This window comes from Microcaecilia unicolor, chromosome 2, assembly GCF_901765095.1.
Source record: "Microcaecilia unicolor chromosome 2, aMicUni1.1, whole genome shotgun sequence".
In the NCBI taxonomy this organism is placed as follows: domain Eukaryota; kingdom Metazoa; phylum Chordata; class Amphibia; order Gymnophiona; family Siphonopidae; genus Microcaecilia; species Microcaecilia unicolor.
The window spans coordinates 458,523,425-458,549,644 of record NC_044032.1 but is presented as its reverse complement, the minus strand read 5'-3'; the positions used below and the strand labels follow the sequence as shown (position 1 = coordinate 458,549,644).

At 46.8% G+C, this 26,220-nt stretch overlaps 1 protein-coding gene across 1 annotated transcript in view; it reads left to right on the top strand.

The window, feature by feature from the left end:
- ZNF638 (zinc finger protein 638) overlaps window positions 1-25,619 on the top strand; it is a 426,212-nt gene extending 400,593 nt beyond the window's left edge. The window contains exon 25 of the mRNA XM_030192174.1: window positions 23,057-25,619. Within this exon, the coding sequence (XP_030048034.1) occupies window positions 23,057-23,100 (44 nt within the window). The 3' untranslated portion in view covers window positions 23,101-25,619. The remainder of the gene's footprint in view (window positions 1-23,056) is intronic.
- The last annotated feature ends 601 nt before the right edge of the window (window positions 25,620-26,220 follow it).

Sequence of the window (26,220 nt, the reverse complement as noted above, 5' to 3'; positions counted from 1 at the left end):
GTTGCATTCTGGGATTTCCATGTCCCGCCCTGGGTGAGTACTGCTTGGGTACATCCCACCAATCTATGAATTGATCTGCTTGATGATATGGAAGGTAAAATTATGTATCATACCTGATAATGTTCTTTCCATTAATCATAGCCCCTCCCAGACATCTGTACTGTTTGTTCTAGTTCAGTTATATTTCAGGGTCAAGTTTAGACTTCAGTTCCTGTTCAGGAGGACTTCGTGTTCAAGTTCTTCCACTTGGATTTCCCTGGATTTGGGACGACTTTGTGTTACAGTGAGCTGCTGCTTCTTTCCCTCCGTTTCGACGGTGGTTGGATTCATAACTAAATTATGCCAGTGCTCTCTCCCGCTTCGTGCGGTAGTAGGGTAGCTTTGTTTCCCTCTCGCTTTGGCGGTGATGGGTTAAGCCAGCTCCTCCCGCGGTTGCGGTAGCAGGACATGGCAGTTCCCCCCGTGTCGCCGGGAGTGGGTGCCCCCCCCCCCCCCCCCCCCCCCCCCCCCGGGGTGCTTCAGCGGTGGTTGGGTGGCGGAGTGTTCCTTTGTGGGTGTAATAATCTGTTTGGTGATTCCTGCGGATGGAGCTTTGATATCGACTATACTGAGGATTTCCTGGTAGCACATGACCACATATAGAGAGGCAAAAGATTGCTCTCTATCTCCACCTGCTGGTAGATGGACACAGCCCACCAGTCTATGGATTGATCTGCTATGATTAATGGAAAGAAAATTATCAGGTATGATACATAATTTTACTTTAATGACCAATCAAATATAAGGTATCTACATATATCAATGTGATATGTTCTTTGGCAGAGGAAAAGCCTCAAGTAACCAGTGGGACACTCCTTTGTTAATGTTAATCAACTTTAGGGAGGCCCACGGACTCATCAATGGCATAAAAGCACCCTGGTTTGTTTGTTTTTTTTTAATTATTTCTAACTAAATTTGTAAAGAGACTTAGCTTTCCAGCCATCCAGTTGTTGTTGAAACTCTACCAACTACCCACGGCCTGTTCTCATCCAGGTGAGATTACCCCATCTCTTTTCCAATTTCTGTCCTTCGAATTTAAGTGTCAGAAGTGTGTATTCCAGATACCAACCTGTTCTGACACTGTAGTTATCTTTTCATTCACATAGGGAATAGTCCAAGGCCTTTAGGAAATGCTCAGCAAATTTTTCTTGTGTCTGACCTTCTTCCAAACACTAGGAGACCGCCATTTGATTAGAAGGTGACTTGTCCATAACAGAGGTGTTATTTCAATATCGCTATCCCAGTATTCTGGGTGCCACCCCCTTGTAGATGATCATCTACAATGTGACCGTTTTCGTTTGTTGGAAAGTTGATCACCTGTGTCCAGGAAGATAGCTGTGTTGGCATCTGGGATTTTGATATGTAGATTAAATTCTCCGAGGACAAGCAGGCTGCTTGTTCTCACATGTGGGTCGACATCTGCGTTGGCCCAGGAATTGGCATTTTGCAAGCAAAATATTAAAAAGTTTTGCCAGAGTCTTCATAGATGTGCGGACCGATTTCTCGCCCATCGCATAAGTGCGTTCCCTCAGTTTTCTTTTTTCCACGTTGAGGTGCGGTAGCTTTTTTTTCTCCACAAATTTTTTGCCTTTGGTTTTAATTTTTCTTTATTATTGTCAGTTTTGGGGAAAAAAAGATATTCCGTAGTGTCTTTTAGAGTTCTTCACTTTTTTAAAGTTTCCTTTGTTTTTCGACGCAGCCGGCTTATTCCCTTATTTTTTGTGCCCTTTTTTCTTTTAACAAGCACAATTGCATCTTTTGATTTTGCCGAAGCCGTTTTTCCTTCCATGTCATCGAAGACACCCAGTGGCTTCAAACGTTGTACTCTGTGCAACCGGACCATCTCAGGTACTGATACCCATGCCTGGTATATCCAGTGCCTTGGGCCCGACCATAGCCCAGCCGCTTGTAGTCTGTGTCTTCGTATGAAGAAACGGACCCTAGCGTCTTGAGAAGCCCAACGAGAAAAGCTTTTTGGGGCTCGGTCCAGTCCATCGACATTGGTACCTCGTGGCATCGACATCGAGGGAAACATCAACGTTGGGAGCGGAGGTAATGGCTGCTGAAAGACCAATTTGTGCTGGGAGCAGTGAGGCATCGAGTGGGTCTCCACCAGCCTTGAGGCTTCCTGTTATGCAGGCCCCCCCAGTACCAACCTTCGTTGGGCTCAGCCCTGCGGAGGCGTGAGAATTCCACGTCCTCGGTACCAAGGAGCCTTGATGACGGTCGTCAAGCGAAGGCGAAGAAGCACTGTCATTGTTCTCCTTCGACACACGGTGCCGGGAACTTTGGGGCATCGAGGGAATCAGCACCCGAGAAGCGTCAGCGCCGAGAGGATCGATCACCCTCTATTCAGGAGGTGCCGATGCGTCGGTCTTCTGGCAGTCCGGTACCTGCTCCCAAGCCTCAACAGGTTCTGCCACCAGCTCTTTTACCGACCCCGGAGCCTTGTCCGACGGCGGATCTTGAAGAGCGCATTAGGGCCCTGCTTCCAGAGCTTCTGGAAGGATGGCTGCGCCAGTCTGCGTCGGTGTGGGGGGTGCTTGCGCTTTCCGTACCGTCTGCTGCAGCAGCATCTGGCCCTTCACCTGTGGTGAGGTCCCCGACCACGGTGCTGCCTGCGGCATCAGTGTCAGCTGCCACCCAGGTCAACTCCCCTTCAACATCGGTGAAGGAAGCTTCACTGGAGTCCAGGCAGGCGTCAACTTCTTGGCACTGCCATCGAGGACGTCACTCCTCTGCGTCGAGGCAGGCTCAGTTTCGGACTGCTCTGAGGGGATGTCTTGTCCGATACTGAAGATGAGCGCTCATGGGAGGAAAAGGAAGATCCCAGGTACTTTTCTTCTGATGAGTCCTATGGGATTCCCTCCACCACAAAGGAGATTTCCTCCACCGGGAGAGTCTATCCTTTACCACCTCTGTCCGGGAAATGGCTGCGGCTATTCCCTTCCCTATGGAGGTTGAGGATGAGCCTAGGGCTGAGATGCTCGAGGTCCTGGATTATCCTTCTCCGCCTAGAGAGGCTGCAACGGCGCCTTTGCATAATGTACTGAAGGAAGTCCTTATGTGAAACTGGTCGTTCCCTCTGTCTAATCCCGTGATCCCAAAAAAAACTGAATTCCAATATCGGATCCACGGTGAACCTGGGTTGATGAGGTCTCAGCTACCTCACAATTCCATGGTGGTGGACTCCGCCCTCAAAAGAGCCAAGAACACTAAGGACTATGCCTCTGCGCCCCCAGGCAGAGAGTCTAAAACCTTGGACACTTATGCTCACTGCCAAGATCCAGACATACCAGTTCTTCACGAGCGTCCACTTCCGGAACTCGGTGACGCAACTGTCCAGCTTTTTTGATGCACTCCCTCCGGAGCAGGCCGAGCCTTTTCGCCAGGTGGTCAGGCAGCAGAAGGCATGTCAAAAATTCCTGGCCAGGGGTACATTCAACACTTTTGATGTAGCATCCAGGATCGCTGCCCAAGGTATAGTGATGCGCAGACTCTCATGGCTGCGTGTCTCTGACCTGGATCATTCGGTCCAGCAGCAGATGGCGGATGTCCCTTACCCGGGGGGGGGGGGGGGGGGGGTAACCTTTTTGGTGAGAAAGTAGAGGATCTTGTTGACCAGATCAAGAACCACATGATGCTATAGATTCTCACGCCGGGCATCTTCTGCTACTACCTCCTGATCTAGGAGGTTTTTTTGGAGGGAAGAGGAGTACTTCGTATTCCTATGCTAGGCGTAGGTACACTTCTGCTTCTCGGCAGCTTGCCCAGGCTCAGTCCCAGGGTGCTCGTTCTCGTCAACCGCATGCGCCTAAGGCCATTGCGGCTCCCTAGCAAAAGCAAGAGATGGGCTTTTGACTGGCTCCAGTTGAGCATAGCCTCAGTAAAAGTGTCTGTACTGGACGACTTGCCAGTAGGGAGGAGGTTGATGTTTTTTCACCAAAGGTGGCCTCTCATAACTTCCAACCGGTGGGTTCTTCAAATAGTCCAGTTAGGATACACCCTCAATCTGGAATCCAAACCTCCATATTGCCCACCGGGAACTCATTCTTACAGTTCCCAGCACAAGCAGGTACTTGCAGAGGAACTCTCCGCCCTTCTAAAGGCCAATGCGGTCAAAACCGTTCCACTAGGGGAAGAAGGGCTGAGAGTCTATTCCAGGTACTTCCTTATGCAAAAGAAAACGTGGGATGCGTCCCATCCTAGACCTAAGGGCCCTGAATATATTTCTAGTCCGAGAAAAGTTCAGGATGGTTTCCTTTGGCACCCTTCTCCCATGATTCAGGAAAACGATTGGCTATGCTCTCTGGACTTAAAGGATGCTTACACATACATCACGGTACTTCCAGCTCACAGGAGGTATCTTCGATTTCGGCTAGGGACACAGCACTTTCAGTACCGTGTACTGCCCTTTGGCCTGGCGTCTGCGCCCAGAGTGTTCACAAAATGCCCGGCGGTTGTCGCAACATTGCTACGCAGACTGGGAGTGCATGTGTTCCCTTATCTCGACGATTGGCTGGTGAAGAGCACCTCGGAGGCAGGTGCTCTACAGTCCATGTGAGTGACTATTCAGGTGCTAGAGCTACTGGGGTTTGTGATAAATTATTCCAAGTCCCATCTCACCCCAGTTCAAAAATTGGAATTCATTAGAGCTCTGTTCAACACAAAGACAGCTTGTGCTTATCTTCCCAAGGCAAGGGCAGACAACCTCCTGTCCCTAGTGTCCATATTGCGAGCGTCTCAACAGATCACGGCTCGGCAGATGTTGAGACTCCTGGGGCACATGGCCTCCACAGTTCATGTAACTCCCATGGCACATCTACACATGAGACCAGCTCGAAGGACCCTATCTTCCCAGTGGTGTCAAGCTGCAGGGGATCTAGAGGATGTGATCCAACTGTCCACTGACTTTCGGAATTCCCTTCAGTGGTGGATGATTCGATCCAATTTGACCTTGGGACGCCTATTCCAAATTCCTCATCCACAAAAAGTGCTGACAATGGATGCATCCCTCCTAGGATGGGGGGGCTCATGTAGATGGGCTTCACACTCAAGGAGCTTGGTCCTTTCAGGAAAAAGGTCTTCAGATCAACCTCATGGAATTGTGAGCGATCTGGAACGCTCTACAGGGTTTCAGATATTGGCTGACCAACCAAATCATTTTGATTCAGACAGGTTGCCATGTATTACACCAACAAACAGGGGGGCACCGGATCTCGCATTCTGTGTCAGGAAGCCATCCAGATATGGCTTTGGGCACGCCATCACGGCATGTTTCTCCAAGCCACTTATCTGGCAGGCGTAAACAACAGTCTGACCAACAGGTTGAGCAGGATAATGCAACCTCACGAGTGGTCACTGAACATGGGTGTAGTCCGCAAGATCTTCCGAGCGTGGGGCACCCCCTTGGTGGATCTTTTTGCCACTCAGATCAATCACAAGGTCCCTCAGTTCTGTTCCAGGCTTCAGGCCCACAACAGACTAGCTTCAGATGCCTTTCTCCTGCATTGGGGGACAGGCCTTCTGTATGCTTATACTCTCATACCTCTGGTGGGGAAGACTTTGCTGAAACTCAAGCGAGACTGCGGAACCATGATCCTGATTGCACCCTTCTGGCCGCATCAGATTTGGTTCCCTCTTCTTCTGGAGTTATCCTCTGAGGAACCGTGGAGATTGGAATGTTTTCCATCCCTCATCACCCAGAACAAGGAGTCACTAATACATCCCAACCTCCAGTCTCTGGATCTCACGGCCTGGATGTTGAGAGCTTAGAATTCACCTCCTTGGATCTTTTAGAGGGTGTCTCCTGAGTCTTTTTTTTTTTTTTTTTTTATTGTCGCCAACACAATGTATAAACACTTGTCACAGAGAACAAAATGATATTATTAAATACAAGCACATGACATTCCTGATAACAATACCAAGTAAACAAGAAATCCCACAACATAATCATTCCATCACCATATTTGCATCGGCTTTTCAAGTATCCCTCATCTATTCATCTCATGCATACCTTTCATTTCCACACCTTTACACACCAGCCATTTGCGCATGCACTCCTGTCCCTCCCTCTACCCTTACCCATCCCTCCCCCCCATCCCTTAACTGAGCCTCTGTAAGCAGTCTGTCCACACCGTCGAGTATTGCTTGTTGCCTGCTTTTAGAGATTTGGCATAGATCCTGTTCTCATGTTTACCCACTTCACTCATTCGTGCCTTCCAAGCTCCACTTGGTATACTCTCAGAGGATGTCCAAAATTGTAAAATATTGTTAGTCAAAAAGACTATTTTACAATTTTGGACATGACCTTATTGTTAGTCAAAAAGACTAAGGTCATGTATATAAATCGCCTGTACGGTTGCAATACCCCCTGTGCTTTCAAAAGAGTTTGATCTCCAAGGAGCAGTGTTGCATAGTCCCATTCTAGCTGTTTTTTAGTAACTCCCTGTATTAATTGGAAGGCCTCATTCCACACTGAGAGGCTCGGACATTCCAGGAAGGAGTGAAGAAAGGTTCCTCCTCCCTGATGACATCGTGGACACTGTCCATCTCCCCATAAGCCCATAATTGCCCCTTTAGCCTTAGTGATGTATGCTCTGTGCATTATCTTATATTGTGTTTCCTGCAGATCTGCTACTTTAACCATGTCATATAATGTGGAGAAAAGCTTGTTAAACATTTGGAGTGTATAGGTCGTACCTAGTTCTGTGTTCCAATGTCCCACCAGCCTCTCCATGCCCCCTTCTGGGCTATGCATTTGCAAGATCTTATACCATGTAGAGAGGCTATTGACTTTATAGGGGGTCCGGAGCAACACCTTATCCAACAGGCCCCACCTCCACTTATCCCCGTATTTCCCCTGTAAAGCAGAGTAATAATGCCTCACTTGAATATATTGCAGTAGATTCTTATTAGGGACACCCCATCTCTCTTTTATTTGGTCAAAAGATTCCAGCGTATCCCCCCCCCCCCCCCCCCCCCTCCACTAGGAGATGGCCTAAAATCCTGCACCCCTCCTGCTGCCACTGGGTAAACACCGAGTACCCCATGCCTGCTGGAAACTCCGCATTGCCCACCATGCCCAAAAAGGGGGATGCATCAGGTGACTTCTGTTGTTTCTCTCTCCACCAAATCCACGCCCTCCGCATAGGTTTCAGGAAGGCTAGCTTGCCCACCATCTGAGAATCAGTGCCAGCCCGCGTGTGTATTAAATTTATAAACTACCATGGGCGACTCCAGCCCTCCAGTTGGCAAAAACTTATAGTGATCTGCTAACCCCTCAAAAATAAAGCGCATAAGCGCTGCAACATTGTACATGCGTAAATTGGGTAACCCCAGGCCTCCCGCCCCCTTATTATGGGATAGTTTCTGATGCCCTATTCGTGCCCCTTTCCCGTGCCAAATAAAAGAGCGGATAATGGAACGAAACAAACGTTCCTCTCTCCGTAAGACCCAAATAGGTGCCACCTGTAGAGGGTAGAGAATCTTAGGCAGTAGAACCATTTTTACAAGAGCTATTCTCCCCATCAAAGAAAGCGGCAGGTCTTTCCATCGCGCACACAACTGCCTAATTTTCTCCACTGACTCTATCACGTTCTTCCTGTAAAATGTCCCACCACTAGTACTAAGGAAAATACCCAAATATCGCATTGCGCCCTTAGCATATGGGATCGGCAATTCTACTGCTCCTGGGTCCCCACTGCATCCCGACAAAGGAAGCACTTCCGATTTAGAGCAATTTACTTGCAACCCTGACAGATCCCCAAATCCAGCCACCAGATCCAACGCCCTGGGCAGATCCGTAGGGGCGTGCGCCACATACATTAAGATGTCGTCGGCAAATAGATTGTTTAAATTCTCTATGCCCCACTCGCAGACCTCGGATCAATCCGCTGCTTCTAATCTTTATAGCTAGCGGTTCTATGGCCAGTAAAAATAGGGGTGGCGACAAAGGGCAACCCTGGCGGGTGCCTCTGTGCAGCGAGACACTCTCTGTGAGCTTTCCATTAACTAACAGCCTAGCCAGTGGCATCGCATAAAGGGCCTTAATCCAGGATAAAAAAGTCCCAGTTATGCCGAACTTTTCCAGGGTCCAAAATAGGTATTGCCATGATATACTGTCAAAAGCTTTCTCCATGTCCAATCCTATTATGGCTTCTTTTCCCCCACTCCCTCCCTATTCCTGAATTGTCAGCATAGCCCTCATAATATTCATGGAGGTGTATCGCCCCGGGACAAATCCGACCTGGTCTTCATGCACTAAAAAGGGCAATAACGCATTCATCCGCTTGGCCATTATGGCCGCCAACAACTTTATGTCCTGATTTAAAAGCGAAATGGGGCGGTACGATCCCACCTGTGTTACGTCCTTACCCGGTTTTGGCAATAATACCACATGGGCCATGTTGCGCTGAATTCCCAGTCCCTCTTCCACAATCCCATTAAACCACGCCCCCAGGGGCTCCACTATTAGATCCACCAAAATACGGTAATATTCCGGGCCAAAACCATCGGGCCCCGGGGCCTTGGTTAACTTGAGGGATTTAATACCCTTTTTTATCTCCTCTCCTGAGATAGGTGCATTCAAAACAAGCAGCTGATCCTCTGTAGGCTGTGGCAGCTGCATCGTTTGAAAGAACCGCTCACACGTCTCTAGGTCAAACTCCCTAGCCTTATACAAAGAGCTATAAAAATTTACAAATTGCTGCATTATCTGTGTCTCCTCCATGTACTCCCTCCCTTTTGGATCTTTAATTGTGGTAACGACCTGTCTTTTGCGTGGTGGCCTAACCAGGTTAGCTAAGAGCTTCCCTGCCCTATTGCCCCATTTGAACAGTTTAAAGCGTTGAAAGTAAATATCACTTACAGCTCTCTGGGTCAGGATATCATCTATTTGTTTCCGAACATGTAACAGCTGAGCTTTACAGTCTGCATTCAAGGAGCTCATATGTGTCCTCCGCAACTGGTGGAATTCTCTAGACAACCGTAAAAGATCTGCCTCCCTTTTTTTTCTCTGCCTTGCTGTGTATGCTATGATATCGCCTCTCAACACTACCTTCGAGGCCTCCCAGTATGTACCTGCGTCTATGCCCGGGGTTTGATTGTACCTTTGGTATTCAAGCCACTTATTTCTCAGAAACTCATGAAATTCCCTATTGTTATACAATAGTGGTGAAAATCTCCAAATCCTCTCCTTTGTTTCTGCCGCAAATGACATGTTTAGAGTAATTGCTGAGTGGTCACTCAACACATTATCAAGTATATTTACTTTAGTAACTCTAGATAGCCAAGAAGTGGTAACCAACGTGTAATCCAGCCTAGAGTATACATTATGCAGGTGAGAGTGAAATGTGTATTCTCTATCGTGGGGGTGTAACAGCCTCCACATGTCCTCAAGCCCCAGTTGAGAAGCCACGAAATTCACCCCTTTATTGTCCCAATTTCTTCCCTTGGTTTTTGGGGGCTTGCAATCCACTGAGGGGTCAGCCACCATGTTAAAATCTCCCCCCCCATCACTATTAAGCAATCAGGAAGGGTCAATACTTTGGCCACCAATTCAGAGAAAAATTTGGGGGAATATACATTGGGCCCGTAGACATTGCAAAGAAGCATATGCTGTCCCCACAATTCACCCATGATCAGTACATATCTCCCCTCTCTGTCCTGAATCACTTTATGAGTGTTAAATGGCAATTTCTTGTGTATTAATATGGCCACTCCTCTTTGTCTAGAATTATAAGAAGAGAACCCCACCTCTCCCACCCAGCTCTTTTGTAATTTTTGATGTTCAGAGGCCGAGAGGTGGGTTTCTTGCAAGAATGCTATATCTGCTCCCTCTTTATGTAGCCACGAGAGCAGCTTAGTTCTTTTAAGTGGGGAGTGCACACCATCCACATTCAACGTAATTACTCTCAAATTAACCATTGTCAGGTTGTATGTTATTAATACCATAGATAGACACTATACATCTCGCCAGTCTCCCAGCCCAACTGGCAAGTATCTTCAATACACTCATTAAGCAAACAGACTCTCACAGTGATTTTAGCTTTCAGATCTCTGTCCTTTCCCACCCAAAAGCCCTCCTTCCCCCCTCCCCCCTCCTCTCGCCACACAGACAGCCACAACCACACCCCTCTCAACTCTACGCATTCATCAACCCCCCCCCTCCCCACCATTTTCCTCTCCCCCGTCCCTTCCAGTCCTTGTCTCCCATCCTACTCCTACCCGAGACTCACCGGGCTGACAGGGCCCCCCCGAGAGTCCTCCCCCCCCCCCCCCCCCCCCCCCCCCCCCCACAGCCAAGAGTTATGGAATGTCAGACAACCCACGAAGGAAGCATGTGACTATATATCCTGAGCCCATACCCCCATCAGCCATAAAACTAACCCCGCTATAACGCTTCATTTCAAACTAAAACAGCTTAAAGAACCAGACATGTTATCCCTGCTACTTACCCCTCCTCCCACTCCCTGCTTTTGCTTGGAGCCTAAGTCCATCAATTAGCATATCCATCAACTCTAAGCTCAAAGATTGTCCCAGCACTTAATAGATGCCTCGTGGCTGTTTGCAAATAAAACCTTCAGCTCCCACTTCCAGGGTTACTCTCCTTGGTCATGGGCTCTTTCCCATCTCACAGGTGCCAGCCGCGATGATTTTCTCCAGCATTGCCTTCGCCTCTCCCGGATCGCTGATATAGGACAGTCGATTTTCATGCCAGACCCGTAGCTTCGCCAGGTAGAGAAGGGCGAACTTGATTCCTTTTTTTATGCAGTTCAGTGCATGTAGGTGTCATAGCTTTCCGGAGCAGTGCCACTCTTGCGGTGTAGTCATTGAAAATAAACAACCTGTTGCCCTCGTACGATAAAGCTTTTTTTGCGCGGTAGGCCCTTAAGATCTCCTCTTTCGCCTGCCAGTTGGTGAAATGCGCTATTGCTGTTCGGGGTCTGGCATTCTCCTCCTTGCGCACCCTAATTCGGTGCGCCCTGTCACAGCAAATGTTGTTTCTGCCCTCTGCTATGCCCAGCTGATCTGGAAGCCAGGAGTCAAAGAACTTATAAAGATTTTTGTCCAGCACCGACTCAGGGAGACCCACCACTCTCAAGTTGTTTCGTCGCGCTCGATTTTCCTGCTCTTCCAGGCGATCTCTCAGCTCTCCTGTTTCTTTTTGAAGTTCAGAAATTTGAGCCGCCATTTGCCGAGCCTCGTCCTCTCTCGCCGCCACTCGATTCTCCACTTCAGCAATGCGTGTGGCCTGTGCATCAAACTTTTCGTTTATTTCATCCACAGCTGTTTGCAGTTTGGTAAGTCTATTTTCCAGCGCTGCCGACACCGACCTTGTTATTTCCGCTATCCATTCTCCTGCCTGCGGTTCTGTGTCGCTCCGCGCAGGCTGCATTGTTGTTTCCGCCATCTTTTTCGGCGCCTTGTTGTTCGGGGTTTTTGCTCCTCTCTGGGCTTTCGTGGGCATTCCTCAGAAACCCTCTCTGAAACGTGACGAATTCTGGGCTCTGTTCTGTCGTCTAACAGCCAACACCCTCAGAATTTGCGTATAGCCAGCAAAACTGGCTGTTTTTAGCTGAATGTAGCAGATCTCTCGGGGAGTCCCTCTCCACCACGTCCCCTCAGGCAGCAGGCATCACGTGACCGTCTCCTGAGTCTTACTTGCTTCCAGAAAAGATTCTACGAAGAGGTGTTAACTTTTTCAAATGGAGGAGGTTTGCCGTCTGTTGTGACGGCAAGGCCCTAGATCATCTTTCTTGTCCTACACAGACCCTGCTTGAATACCTTCTACACTTATCAGAGTCTGGCCTCAAAACCAACTCAGTAAGGGTTAATCTTAGTGCGATTAGTACCTATCATCGCTGTGTAGAGGATAAGTCTATCTCTGAACAGCCTTTAGTTGTTCGCTTCATGAGAGGTTTGCTTTTGTCAAAGCCCCCTGTCAAACCTCCACCAGTGTCATGGGATCTCAACGTCGTTCTCACCCAGCTGATGAAAGCTCCTTTTGAGCCACTGAATTCCTGCCATCTGAAGTACTTGACCTGGAAGGTCATTTTCTTGGTGGCTGTTACTTCAGCTCGTAGAATCAGTGAGCTTCAAGCCTTAGTAGTGGATGCACCTTATACCAAGTTTCATCACAACAGAGTAGTCCTCCGCACGCACCCTAAGTTCCTGCCAAAGGCGGTGTCGGAGTTCCATCTAAACCAGTCAGTTGTCTTGTCAATATTTTTTCCCCATCCTCATGCCCACCCTGGCGAAAGCAGTTTGTACACCTTGGACTGGAAGAGAGTATTGGCCTTTTACGTGGAGCGGACAAAGCCCTTCAGACAACCCGCCCAGTTGTTTGTTTGTTTCGATCCCAACAGGAGGGGAGTCGCCATCGGAAAACGCACAATCGTTCCAATTGGCCATCAGATTGCATTTCATTCACTTTTGCCCAAGCTGGGCTGACTCTAGAGGGCCATGTCACAGCTCATAATGTTAGAGCCATGGCTGCGTCAGTGGCTCACTTAGCCTCCCTTGAAGAGATTTGCAAGGCTGCAACGTGCTCATCAGTCCACACATTCAAATCTCACTACTGCCTTCAGCAGGATACCCAACACGACAGTTGGTGTGGGCAGTCAGTGCTGCAGAATCTGTTTGGGGTTTAGAATCCATCTCCACCCCCCTAGACCCATTTTTGTTCTGTTCCAGGCTGCACTCTAGTTGTTTATAGTTTCAGGTGAATCTTTGTTACATCCTTGCCGTTGCGAGGCCCAGTTGACCAGTGTTCATTGTTTTGAGTGAGCCTGGTTGCTAGGGATGCCCACAACAAGCAGCCTGCTTGTAAAAGCGAAGATACTTACCTGTTGCAGGTATTCTCTGAGGACAGCAGGCCGACTGTTTTCACAAACCCGCCCACCTCCCCTTTGGAGTTATTTATTTGTTTGCTTTTTGATTTGACTGAAGGTACACACTCGCACGACGGGCGGGAAGTCATGCGCGATTCGCGCACCAAAGACTCTGGTAAAACTTTTTATGTATACATATTTTTTGCTTATAAAATTACCGTTTCCTGGGCCGCCGCGGATGTCGACCCACATGTGAGAACAATCAGCCTGCTGTCCTCGGAGAATATTTACCTGTAGCAGGTATTCTCCAAGGACAGCAGGCTGATTGTTCTCATAAACCCGCCCACCTCCCCTTTGGAGTTATTGGCTTCTTTTTATGCTTTTTTATTTAACTGAGGGAACACGCTCACATGACGGGCCAGGAGACTCTGGCAAAACTTTTTTATATTTTGCTTGCAAAATGCCAATTCCTGGGCTGCCGCGGATGTCTACCCACATGTGAGAACAGTCAGCCTGCTGTCCTCAGAGAATACCTGCTAAAGGTAAGTATCTTCGCTGTTTCCCAGGATTACCAGGCTAGGGTGATTTCAAGGTCTGTAATCAGATCAAGGAGTACTTACATAGATGCGTTACAAGGAACTCTGTATACTGTGAGCTGCCAGATTGATTTCTCCTCTTGTAGCTGGATTAACAGGGATTCTAATTCATTTAGCTGGGGGATGATGATTCTGTGCAGTGTGATTTGTGTCCCAAATCAGGACTGCTACTCCTTTCCCCCATCTTTCTGGTCTTGGTCGATGTTGAAACCTGTTGGGCATAGTTCAACCAGTGGTGAACTCCCAGTTTCATCAAGCCAGGTCTGACTTATTTCTAAAATGTCTAGATGCTATTCACAGATGACATGAATCACTAAAGATTTTTAGCGACTGATCTGACATTCACCAGACCTGCGGTACCAGTGGATTTTCCGGGATGCTGAGGGGTAGCTTGGGCATTGCAGTGAGATGATGGTGGTTTAGGTATTTATTTATTTAGATTTTGCTCACACCTTTTTCAGTAGTAGCTCAAGGTGAGTTACGTTCAGGTACACTGGATATTTCTCTGTCCCAGGAGGGCTTACAATCTAAGTTTGTACCTGAGGCAATGGAGGGTTAAGTGACTTGCCCAAGATCATAGGGAGCAGCAGCGGGATTTGAACCAGCCACCTCTGGATTGCAAGACCGGTGCTCTAACCACTAGGCCACTCTTCCACTGATAAGTATTTGACCTCTTGAACCTTTGTCTTCTCTTTGTTTGTTGGAGATTATCAATTCCCTTTCCCACACACTTCTGGAATTCCAGAGGTCTCCTAGTCTGCTGGGCCAAGTCACAGTCTTGATGTCAAATGCACCTTAGGTAGATTTTACTGGGTGAACCTACAGGCCTAAAAAGCCCTGTGGATCAGCAAGATTTACCAGTTGGCACTGCAGGCTAAAGGTTGTAAGTCAACAGGTACGAGAGAACAGAGACTGTTAGAAGATTGTAATTTCAGACCAGGCCTCAGATCTAAGGATTCCAGTACTAGAAAGTCAAATGACTGTACTTCACATTTGTGTGAATTTCATGAAGGTTTAATGCAGTGGGGGTTAAGGAAACTTTTGTTTCAACAGAATCAGCATCTTAAAGCTAGTTACATATTTAAAATAAAATTTCAACTAGTATTTAGGCAGAACATAAATTAAATAAACTCAGATAGTAGCTATTCACTATGCAGTTTCTGGCTTTGGTGGTCCAGTTGATGTAGGTTGCTGTAGGCTTTTTTTTGTTTGTTTGTTTTTGCTTTCCAGAAGGAGGATAAGACAAAGATATAGACCCAGCTCAGATCACAGGACATAGGAAAGTTGCTTGTAATACGAAAGGAAGATAAGTTTCCTTTCTCCAAACGAAACAAATGATTTAACCAGTTTTAACTTTAGGGGAGGATAATTTTTCACATGGACGATACTGGGTTCAGAATGTAAAAACTGTTGCGGTTACTCAGTTTGTTTAATATTAGATTTTGTTTGAAGATCATAGACTATTCAGTGTGGGTATTATATGCAGTAATAGGGGTGATCAGAAGGCTGGCAAAAATTGTTTTTATCTCATCGCTGTAGCTCAAAAGAACAAGAGAACTGTTGAAAATAGGAGAAAAAGCAATGAGGCAGTAGGCAGAATGATAAACTGAGATGTGGTCAAGAGTTTGGCAGCAAGGCTTCCATGCAAAAAGGGTACTTAAGCATTTGGGAAGAAATTTAAGGGAGTAGATTGCTTCAAGCAGAAGACCTTTGGGGTGAACACATTTAATTTCAAGGTAGCAAAACTGTGATGGGGTGGTGGCCAGAATCAGGATTTTACTAACACATATAGAAGCATAGCCAGTATTAAAAAAATGAAGCCGGCACTCTTTCCTTTTTAATGGATCATTGATGGAAACTTATCTAGAGTTACTGGTATTGTTCTGCAAGCCATATCTCTGAAAAAGGGGCATGGTGTAATTACTCATGCCATAATTCTGCATAAATGTTTTTTAAAATTCTACACACAATTTCCAAATCCTGAAAAATCCTGTGCACAATATTTACAGTGGTGGAAATAAGTATTTGATCCCTTGCTGATTTTGTAAGTTTGCCCACTGACAAAGACATGAGCAGCCCATAATTGAAGGGTAGGTTATTGGTAACAGTGAGAGATAGCACATCACAAATTAAATCCGGAAAATCACATTGTGGAAAGTATATGAATTTATTTGCATTCTGCAGAGGGAAATAAGTATTTGATCCCCCACCAACCAGTAAGAGATCTGGCCCCTACAGACCAGGTAGATGCTCCAAATCAACTCGTTACCTGCATGACAGACAGCTGTCGGCAATGGTCACCTGTATGAAAGATACCTGTCCACAGACTCAGTGAATCAGTCAGACTCTAACCTCTACAAAATGGCCAAGAGCAAGGAGCTGTCTAAGGATGTCAGGGACAAGATCATACACCTGCACAAGGCTGGAATGGGCTACAAAACCATCAGTAAGACGCTGGGCGAGAAGGAGACAACTGTTGGTGCCATAGTAAGAAAATGGAAGAAGTACAAAATGACTGTCAATCGACAAAGATCTGGGGCTCCACGCAAAATCTCACCTCGTGGGGTATCCTTGATCATGAGGAAGGTTAGAAATCAGCCTACAACTACAAGGGGGGAACTTGTCAATGATCTCAAGGCAGCTGGGACCACTGTCACCATGAAAACCATTGGTAACACATTACGACATAACGGATTGCAATCCTGCAGTGCCCGCAAGGTCCCCCTGCTCCGGAAGGCACATGTGACGGCCCGTCTGAAGTTTGCCAGTGAACACCTGGATGATGCCGAGAGTGATTGGGAGAAGGTGCTGTGGTCAGATGAGACAAAAATTGAGCTCTTTAGCATGAACTCAACTCGCCGTGTTTGGAGGAAGAGAAATGCTGCCTATGACCCAAAGAACACCGTCCCCACTGTCAAGCATGGAGGTGGAAATGTTATGTTTTGGGGGTGTTTCTCTGCTAAGGGCACAGGACTACTTCACCGCATCAATGGGAGAATGGATGGGGCCATGTACCGTACAATTCTGAGTGACAACCTCCTTCCCTCCGCCAGGGCCTTAAAAATGGGTCGTGGCTGGGTCTTCCAGCACGACAATGACCCAAAACATACAGCCAAGGCAACAAAGGAGTGGCTCAGGAAGAAGCACATTAGGGTCATGGAGTGGCCTAGCCAGTCACCAGACCTTAATCCCATTGAAAACTTATGGAGGGAGCTGAAGCTGCGAGTTGCCAAGCGACAGCCCAGAACTCTTAATGATTTAGAGATGATCTGCAAAGAGGAGTGGACCAAAATTCCTCCTGACATGTGTGCAAACCTCATCATCAACTACAGAAGACGTCTGACCGCTGTGCTTGCCAACAAGGGTTTTGCCACCAAGTATTAGGTCTTGTTTGCCAGAGGGATTAAATACTTATTTCCCTCTGCAGAATGCAAATAAATTCATATACTTTCCACAATGTGATTTTCCGGATTTAATTTGTGATGTGCTATCTCTCACTGTTACCAATAACCTACCCTTCAATTATGGGCTGCTCATGTCTTTGTCAGTGGGCAAACTTACAAAATCAGCAAGGGATCAAATACTTATTTCCACCACTGTACATATTGTGCATGTTTGTCATAATTTAACCATTATTATAGTCCTTTCTCCCCTGTACACTGATACATCCATATTTTTAAGTAAATGCAGTAAAAGTCTAGAGTGAAATTATGTAACCTAATACTATGACAAACAGCACTCTAGATAACAAGACTCTTAAGTGAGTAGTGCTTATATTCTAATGTGGAGAAAAAGCCCTCAGAAACCAGAGGCAGTCTGCCAAAAGTTTAAAGCGTGGTTACAAATCAGCAATCTTTTATCCGTAGCACACGCTTAGTTTCTATCATAGAGCACAAAAAACTCCACAATGTCAGAATATATTTTCTCTTGTATATATTTAAATGGCTTCTGTACCACTTTGGAACCGTAGCCCTCTCAAACTTTGGGACCGTAACCCTCTCAAGTCAACAGCATCAAAAGGAATAAAATTGCACTTAGCTTGTGCTGTGTGATAGAGCACTCTTTAATCAATGTTCAACGGGGACCACCGTTTCACCCGAAACACGGCTTCATCAGGAACGGAGTGCCTCAATATGATGCTGAAGGTCTGAAAAAAATCAACAAAATGGTAATGAAAAATTATAATCAGAAGACAAAATCAGCACAAAGGAATACAACCCACGGAGAAACTCACTGCTCACGGAAGCGCTCAAAATCTCAAAATGGTGCTTCAGCGTAGTCGGTTAAACAGCTGTTTTAAATAGATTCATTCATTAAAGGATCTGATGACTAATAGAAAATGTGCCAATCAATGGAACTGTTAAGTCCATTGGGTTCCAATGTGTTCAAATCAAAAATCCACCTCGCCTCCCTCCTTTGTAATGTTAATTTTCGATCCCCGCCTCTGTTGGATAGATCTTTATCAATAGCAAAACATCGAAGGTCTTCAAATCTGTGATTGTTGATGATACAGTGTTCTACTAATGGTTCCTTACGGTTGGATCTCCTGATCTTTGATCTATGCTCCAGAATTCTTGTTTTCAGCGGTCTAGTAGTCATCCCAATATAGGTTTTATTGCAGGGACAACTGGAACGCTATTCGTTCTGTGATTAAAGAACTCTTTGATTTGTAAGGTATTAGGACAAATTTGACAAAGGCCACACTTAAAGTGACCACAAAGTTGTTTTTCATTCCTCTTCGTAGTCAGTCTAACATCAGCAGGACTAATAATCTCTTTAAAATTATTTCCTCTTGAGAACGCGATGCGTAAATTAGTATTGTGGAATGCGGGGAGTAGATTGCATGATCTCCCATCTATTCCTAACTAACCGCGCTAGATGGGGGCTACTTTCGTTGGTAAACACGTTATCATCTGTTGCTCTTTTGGTTGTGCTTGTCAGAAGAAGATCTCTGTTATATTTAGCCCTTCGATAGGCTTTTTTTAAAAACATATTCAGGATAGCCCCTGTCTGCTAAATCAGACATTAGACTCTGAGCTTGATACTTAAAAGGTGACATATCAGTGCAGATGCATCTCAGTCGCAATAACTGTGAGAACGGGAGGCTGTTCCTCAACTGAACCGGATGGCTACTCAAATTGAGCTCTTCTGCAGGGGTCCCCTGTGGCCCTGCTTTCTGTAACCCCTCCAGTGGAGTCTGGCCTTGGATTACCGTCAGGCACATTTTCCCCTGACATGGCCGCAAGACAAGCGCAGAAGGGTGGATTCCCCTTCAGAGAGTGGTGCACCCATCCCCCCCCCCCCCCCCCCCCCTGTGATGTGAGGACTCTGAGGGGTCTGGCAGGCCTTCGTGGTCTGGAGAGCCAGAAGAAGGTGCAGGATTGCTGCCAGATCCAGATGATCCTTCCGCGGTGAGGATTTTCCACCGCGATGAGCTGCCAGCGCTTATTACTGATGCCTTGCAGGTCATCTCTATAGAAGATCCTGGGAGTACTGAGACCTTCTCCGGTAATCCGAGGATGGCAAGTACTAAGAAGCCTGCTCGAGCCTTTCCTTTGCATGACTCCATCCAAGAGCTTATCACGGCTCAATGGGCTGACCCCGAAGGGCCTTTGAAAGTCGCCAGGGCTATGGGGCAATTATACCTTCTAAGTGAGGAGCATTTGGCGTGCCTAGCAGTGCCTAAAGTGGATGCCCTAGTCACGGCTGTGACAAAGAAAACTACCCTCCCAGTGGAAGGAGGAGTTGCCCTGAAGGACATGCAGGACTTTCGCCTGGAGGCAGCTATGAAATGGTCCTTTGAAATTTCAGGCCTATCCTTATTGGGTTCACTTCACATGGCCGTTTTCAGCAGAGGAACTTCTTTCGCTCGGACAAACGTTCCGCAGCAGCAGGCTCAAGACCTGGAGTTCAAGGGCGACCCTCTCAGTGATGGTGCACCGGCCCCCTTCTCGATTCCTGTGATAGGAAGACGACTTTTCCTCTTTCTCGAGGAGTGGGCAAAGATTACATCAGATCAGTGGGTCTTGGACCTGATCAGAGAAGGCTGTAGAATAGAATTTAATGCCCCGATAAGAGACGTGTTTGTGGAGTCCCGATGCGGTTCTGCCGCCAAACGGGCGGCGGTAGAGGAGACCTTGCAAGGCTTGATTCACATAGGGGCAGTTTCCCCCGTGCCTCCCGCCGAATGCGGCTCTGGCCGTTACTCCATTTACTTCATGGTGCCGCAAAAAGGAGGGTCTTTTCAGCCTATCCTAGACTTCAAAGAAGTCAACAAGTCTCTGAACGTGCGGCATTTTCACATGGAAAACCTGCGCCCTGTCATAGCGGTGGTACAGCCAGGAGAGTTTCTCACGTCTCTGGACCGGAAAGAAGCTTACTTGCACACACCAATTTGGCCCCCGCACCAGAGGTTTCTGCATTTTGTGGTGATGGGAAAACATTTCCAGTTTCAGGCCTTGCCTTTTGGCCTCGCCATAGCTCCCCGAACCTTTTCCAAGGTAATGGTGGTAGTAGCTGCTTTTCTCAGGTGAGAGGGTATCTGGTTTCACCCGTACCTAGACGACTAGCTCATCAGAGCAGACTCTGCAGAAGAGAGTCATCAGGTTACAGCCAGAGTGGTCTCAGTACTGCAGTCTCTGGGCTGGGTCGTCAATATAGCAAAAAGTCACCTGACCCCCTCTCAATCTCTAGAATATTTGGGGGTCCGGTTCAACACAGCCTCGGGGATGGTCTTCCTACCTGAGCAAAGGCAGTGCAAGCTTTAGAACCAGGTCCGTCTGCTCCTGAGGATGCCTCGCCCGCGAGCTTGGGACATAGTCCAGCTGTTGGGGTCGATGACAGCCACTTTGGAAGTGGTGCCTTGGGCGAGAGCGCACCTGAGACCGCTGCAGTGTTCCCTGCTTCAACGGTGGTCTCCTATATCTCAGGATTATCAATGCAGACTCACATGGCTCCCTGCGGCCCGGCTCAATATGGAGTGGTGGCTCTCAGCATGCTGCGGCGAGGAATGCCGCTAGCGCTCCCCGATTGGTGCCTGGTGGTAACAGATGCCAGCCTGAAGGGCTGGGGTGCACATTGCGGGGAAGGCATGCCCAGGGTCTTTGGACACCCAAGGGGTCGGAGTGGTCCATCAATTGTTTGGAGTTGAAAGCGATTTTCCAGGTGCTGCTGGCTTTTCAATTGACCCTGGAAGGATTGACTGTCCGAGTTCTGTCGGACAGCACGACAGCAGTGGCCTACATAAATCGCCAAGGAGGCACTCAGTGCATTGCACTAGCAGCGCAGGCCGCGCAGATTTGCCACTGGGCCGAGCTTCATCTGCAGTTTCTGTCAGCAGCTCATATTGCAGGTCAGAGCAACGTACAAGCCAATTATCTGAGCAGGAATCAAATCGACCAAGCGGAGTGGGAACTTGCAGATGAAGTATTCCTGCAGATATGTGCCAAATCGGGAAAGCCTGTAATGGATCTTATGGCGTCAAGCACAAATGCCAAAGTCCCGTGCTTCTACAGCAGACAAAGAGATCCTCGCTTGGCAGGGTTGGATGCTTTGGCTCAACCCTGGTCTCGGGGCCTCCTGTATGTGTTCCCTCCGCCGTGGTATGCGGACCTCCGACGGATGCTGGTAGAGGATCCCCTGCCGTTACCTCTGGTACTGCACCTGTTGTCACAGGGCCCGGTGACTATGGAGAACGCCTGCCGCTTTGGTCTTACGACATGGCTATTGAGAGGGCGCAATTGAGAGATAAGGGATATTCCAGTAGTCATTTCCACTCTCCTACAGGCCCGCAAGCGTTCCACATCCGTGGCTTATGCCAGAATTTGGCGCCAATTTGAGGCTTGGTGCGCTTCTAAAGCGATCACACCCATGCGGGCTTCTGTCTCGCCGATACTTGACTTCTTGCAGGATGGTTTACAAAAAGGCTTGGGCCTATAATTCCCTGCGTGTTCAAGCAGCAGCCTTAGCATGTTTTCGAGGGAAGGTCGCTGGCCTTTGGCTGCTTGCCTGGATGTGACATGGTTTCTTAGAGGGGTGCTTCGGCTCCGTCCTCCCGTGCGGGCTCTGTGTCCGGCCTGGAACCTGGGGTTAGTTTTAAAGGCCCTCCAGTGTTCGCCCTTCGAGCCACTTAGGCGAGCTTCGGAGAAGGATGTGACCTTAAAGATGGTCTTTTAAGTGGCCGTGACATCGGCGAGACGGGTATCTGAGCTCCAGGCGCTGTCCTGTCGAGACCCATTTCTGCAATTCTCAGAGTCCGGAGTAATGGTACGTACGGTGCCTTCCTTCATGCCTAAGGTGGTTTCAGCATTTCACCTAAACCAGCCTATTTTCCTGCCCTCCTTTTCTAAAGAGGAGTTTCCAGAAGCCTATGGGCAGTTGCACCTTCTGGATGTGCGAAGGGCTCTGTTGCAATATCTGCGCATGTCAAATGCCTTCAGGACCTCTGACCATCTTTTTGTTATTTTGTCAGGTCCGCACAGAGGGTCTCCAGCGTCTAAGGCCACTATAGCCCGTTGGCTCAAAGAAGCTATCTATTCAGCATATCTGTTATCTGGCCGGCCTCCGCCTGAAGCCTTTAAGGCACATTCCACAAGAGCGATTTCCTCTTTTTGGGCTGAAACTGGAGCACTCTCTCTTCAAGAGATATGTAGTGCAGCTACTTGGGCTTCGAAGCTCTTTTGCCCAACATTACAGGCTGGATGTGGCTGCCAGGAGAGACGCGCATTTTAGAGCACAAGTGCTGGCGCTTGGTGTGGCTTGTTCCCACCCTATCTAGGGATTGCTTTGATACATCCCATTCGTAATGGATTCGTCTGCTTGATAACAAGGAAGGGAAAATGAGGTTCTTAACCTTGGTAATTTTTTTTCCTTTAGTCATAGCAGATGAATCCATGAGCCCTCCCTCAGTGGTTCAGTGTGTGATTCATGTTACTTTTATGTTCAGTTTTTCCTGTAGATACGTTCCCTCATTGGGAGGAGTTGGAAAACAGTCTTCAGGATTTCTGTTCTGTTACAGGAGGATGAGTTCATTCCCTTCAGGAGGATGAGTTCATTCCCTCCTTTGAGTTATAGCTCCAGTTTTGGGGCGTTCATCCACTGTGAGGAAAGTTCATGTTATTATGCTTTGCGGTGTTACACTGCTTTGGAAGCTTCAAATACTGAAGAGGCAGATGGAGCTAGCTGGCCATGAGGCACTATGGTTTTTCAGTGTTCTCTATCTCCCCCTGCTGGTTGATGGACACAACCTACTCGTAATGGATTCATCTGCTATGACTAAAGGAAAGAAAATTACCAAGGTAAGAACCTAATTTTCCCTTATGGAAACTGACAACCTGCTGACACCCATTGCCTCATTGCTTGTATTTGAAGTTGGGCAGCAAAGTCTTTCTCCCCCCCCCCCCCCCCCCCCATATCTAATGTGGTCATAACACGTGATATTCATTGTCCTTGTTACCTGGAATAGTCAAGTTTCTAGTTTTTGTGTGAGCATAAAGCAACATTTTTTAACACTTTGTTGTATAGGCAATATAGTATGTATTTCCTTTCCTTATTCTTAGAAGAAATTGAAAGATATTTTTCTTTCTCCAGAAATACATGGCAGAGCAAGAAGAGCTGAATGTGAAAGAAGATGAACCATCAAATACAACTGAAGAGAAAAGTTGTAGGTGATTGAAAAAGGGAAGATTATTTCTGTGAAGAATATATTTTAGGGGCCATTGTGTATTTTGTTATCATTACTTTCTAATTTTCTTTCCTTAAACAACAAATGTTCATGTAAAAATTTGAGTGCATTCAATGTAGACAAAATTGATAGTTTATGATGGTTTTGATTGTTACATCAAATCATCTTGCTTAAGTGGTCTTTTACAGTGTTGAAATAAATGTTCTTACTGTAGAGTTGAAAGTGAATTTGATAGTTTTATTGCTACCATTTCACCAGTCTTTTGTCTCAGAATGCAAGATGATGATGTAATTAAAGACATATGTGGAGACATGAACGCATAGTTTTCTGCCTTTTCAGCTGGTTGTTGCTTGGTGTGCCAAAGTCAAGTAGATTTGAGCAGGTCCAAGTACAACACTAAGGGGTGCTAAATTTTGGGCTGAATATGAGTCAACAAAATTCATTTCATAGTAAGTAGTAGCCCCTGTATCTTAATATAATTGATACCTGTGAAGACTTGCACAGAGGATCCTCTAGGCCCTGCTATATCTTTTGTCCTAGAGTCATGAGGGTTGGATCCCTTCTTTTCCTTCTCTTTCCCAGCAGCCCCTTGGTCTGTTTTCCTCCCCTACCCCTTCAAATTCCCCATTTTCCTATTAGCTGCTTCTTGCTTGCTGAGGGAGCACAAGAAACTAGTGCTGCTAGAGGGTGGAGGCAGAACTGGAGAGAGGTAGGCTAGAGCCTGTGCCATATCTCTCTCTTAGGCCAGGGAGAAGGGGTCCCACAATTCATGCCATATGTATTTTTATGTGGCCTTAGGGATTGGTTTCCCTTTTTCTTCAGAGCATGGGTGGGGACAGATGGGAAAGGATTCTCTGAGCACACAGGATATCAGGCCCTCACAGATTGGTGACATTACCCAGAGGAACCATATCTGGAGGTTTCCCCAACTCGTATCTAGAAGCTTTTGAGAAGCCCTACTCTGCATGCACATTATTCCCCACTCATTGCTGTCACATGAGACTTCCTTCAATCATCTGCAAAGCTGTAAAGATACATCCCAGCTATGCTCTGAAGATATTTTCTTTCATAAAGTTTTTCTCTTCTGTTGGCTGTCTTGTGGGTCTGTTAAGGAACCCATTGATTTCCGCTAGTCAAGTTTTCTTACTGAATTTCTTCTGCATTTGCCTAGCTAGTTTTATTTTTACAAAATCAGATTGTTTGATTTCACTGCTGCTGTTTGTTTTGGTGTCCATGTACCAAAGGAGAGTCCTAATGGTTTAAAAAAATGTAGGCAGTGCAGCAAGACCATACATGAAGCACATATCCTTGGCCCTGATCACAATCCCTTTTGTTGGTACCTTTGCTCCCAGTTGACGAAGAGGGAGCTTCCTGGCCATGAAGGAACAGCATAAGATCTTTGGCACTTCTAAGACCAGTCCATCAGCACTGGTCTCCAAGGGTCCAGAAGCTGCACTCGCATGCTGGGGATGCATCGACATTGGGAGTGCATTATTCACCTTCAGCATCTGTTGATGCTGGGTGTGCTCTATCCAATAGTAGAGTCCATGCATTGCTTGGAAGAGATTCACAGACACCTTGAAGAGCCTTGGATTCTCTGTCACACCAATAAATATTTCCAGTACATCAAACGTTCACTGGGGTGCTAAAGCTTATTGGTGTCTAGATATCCACACTCAAGGTTCACTTCTGAAGAAGTGCAGGGGTCTAATCAGCTACAGACCTCAGACTTCTATGTTGGATTTCTTTTCTGTTTTAGAATCTGAGCACTCTTCTTGATCCTTTGAAGAGAAGGGCTTAAATGGCTTGCTGTCAGGTCCAGCTCCATACCATGAAAGGAGGACGATCCTACCTGACAAGCTCTCCTTAATTGATTTTGTTCTAGAAATGGTAAAGGTTATTCCATTTAAGTTGATGATAAAGGAGGAACTTGGGGCAGAAATATTGGATATCCTCATTCTACTTTGTATATCCTACCAAAAAAGAAGGCTGAAACTATATGGTTTAGAAGCCTCTTAGATTCTTGGAGCTTGAACCTGCTATAACGGGCCAAAGGTTCCAAGTGTCACTCTTTGGTCTCTTTCTCATGACAGTTTAATATATCTGTTCCCTAATGGATGACGAGAAGGATTGTAGGGAAAACATGCAGTTTGAGCAACCTAAGTTCTTTCTGAAACAGCATCAAGCATTGGAGGTTGTAGATTCATGGCTTTGGGCTTCTGCCCTAAGATATGATGTGTAGATAAAGTTCATTGATGTTCTTTACCATGGAGAAAATCTTTAAAGAGGTAAGGTTAAGGGGGTAGCTTCCTTCATTAAGCAACACTGCAAAACCTTTAAATCCTTTTCTCAGGCCATTTCTGATTCAGCTGCCAGTTGCTTCAGGAGATACACATGTGGGGGAGGCCAATGAGAACCTGCTACCCTCATAGGTGTAGGTATCCTCCTGCCTTTCATTCCAGTCAAACACAGGATGTTTGTTTATAAAATTTATTATAATAATCTTTCTCATTCCAGAAAGCCAACAAATCTCAGCCTGCTCCTCAGCAAAGTTTGACTGCCCCCCAAAATAACAAGGGTTTCAATAGTCCTGCTAGACAGCCTTTCAGGAGGAGGAAAGCTGAGGTTTTTTTTTTTTGCAAGCCATTGGCCCCTCTATACTTGTTGGCCATGGGGTTCTAAAGATCATGTGGGATACAGACACTTCATCTATTTGATGCTTGTTCTAGAGCACCATGGTCGAACTCAACATCAGAAAATATTTACCTAAATCTCTTCCCTCTTAGAGGCCAGAGCAGTTGAACCCATTCCACTTGGGGGGGAGACAGCAGAGATTTTTGTTTCAATTCCTGGTCTCAAAATAGGAGGATTCTTTCATGTCAATTTCTGCTTCTAGGGATGTTCAGAATGGGTTCCCTGGGCACCCTCACTTCTTAATTTTTTTAAAAAAATGACTGTATTCCTTCTTTAATTCAAGAAATCAAGATGTCCAAGTGTCTTAAGATTAATAATACAGAAGATGAAATTTGGTCTTGCTTACTAATTTCCTTTCCATGAATCCTACCAGACC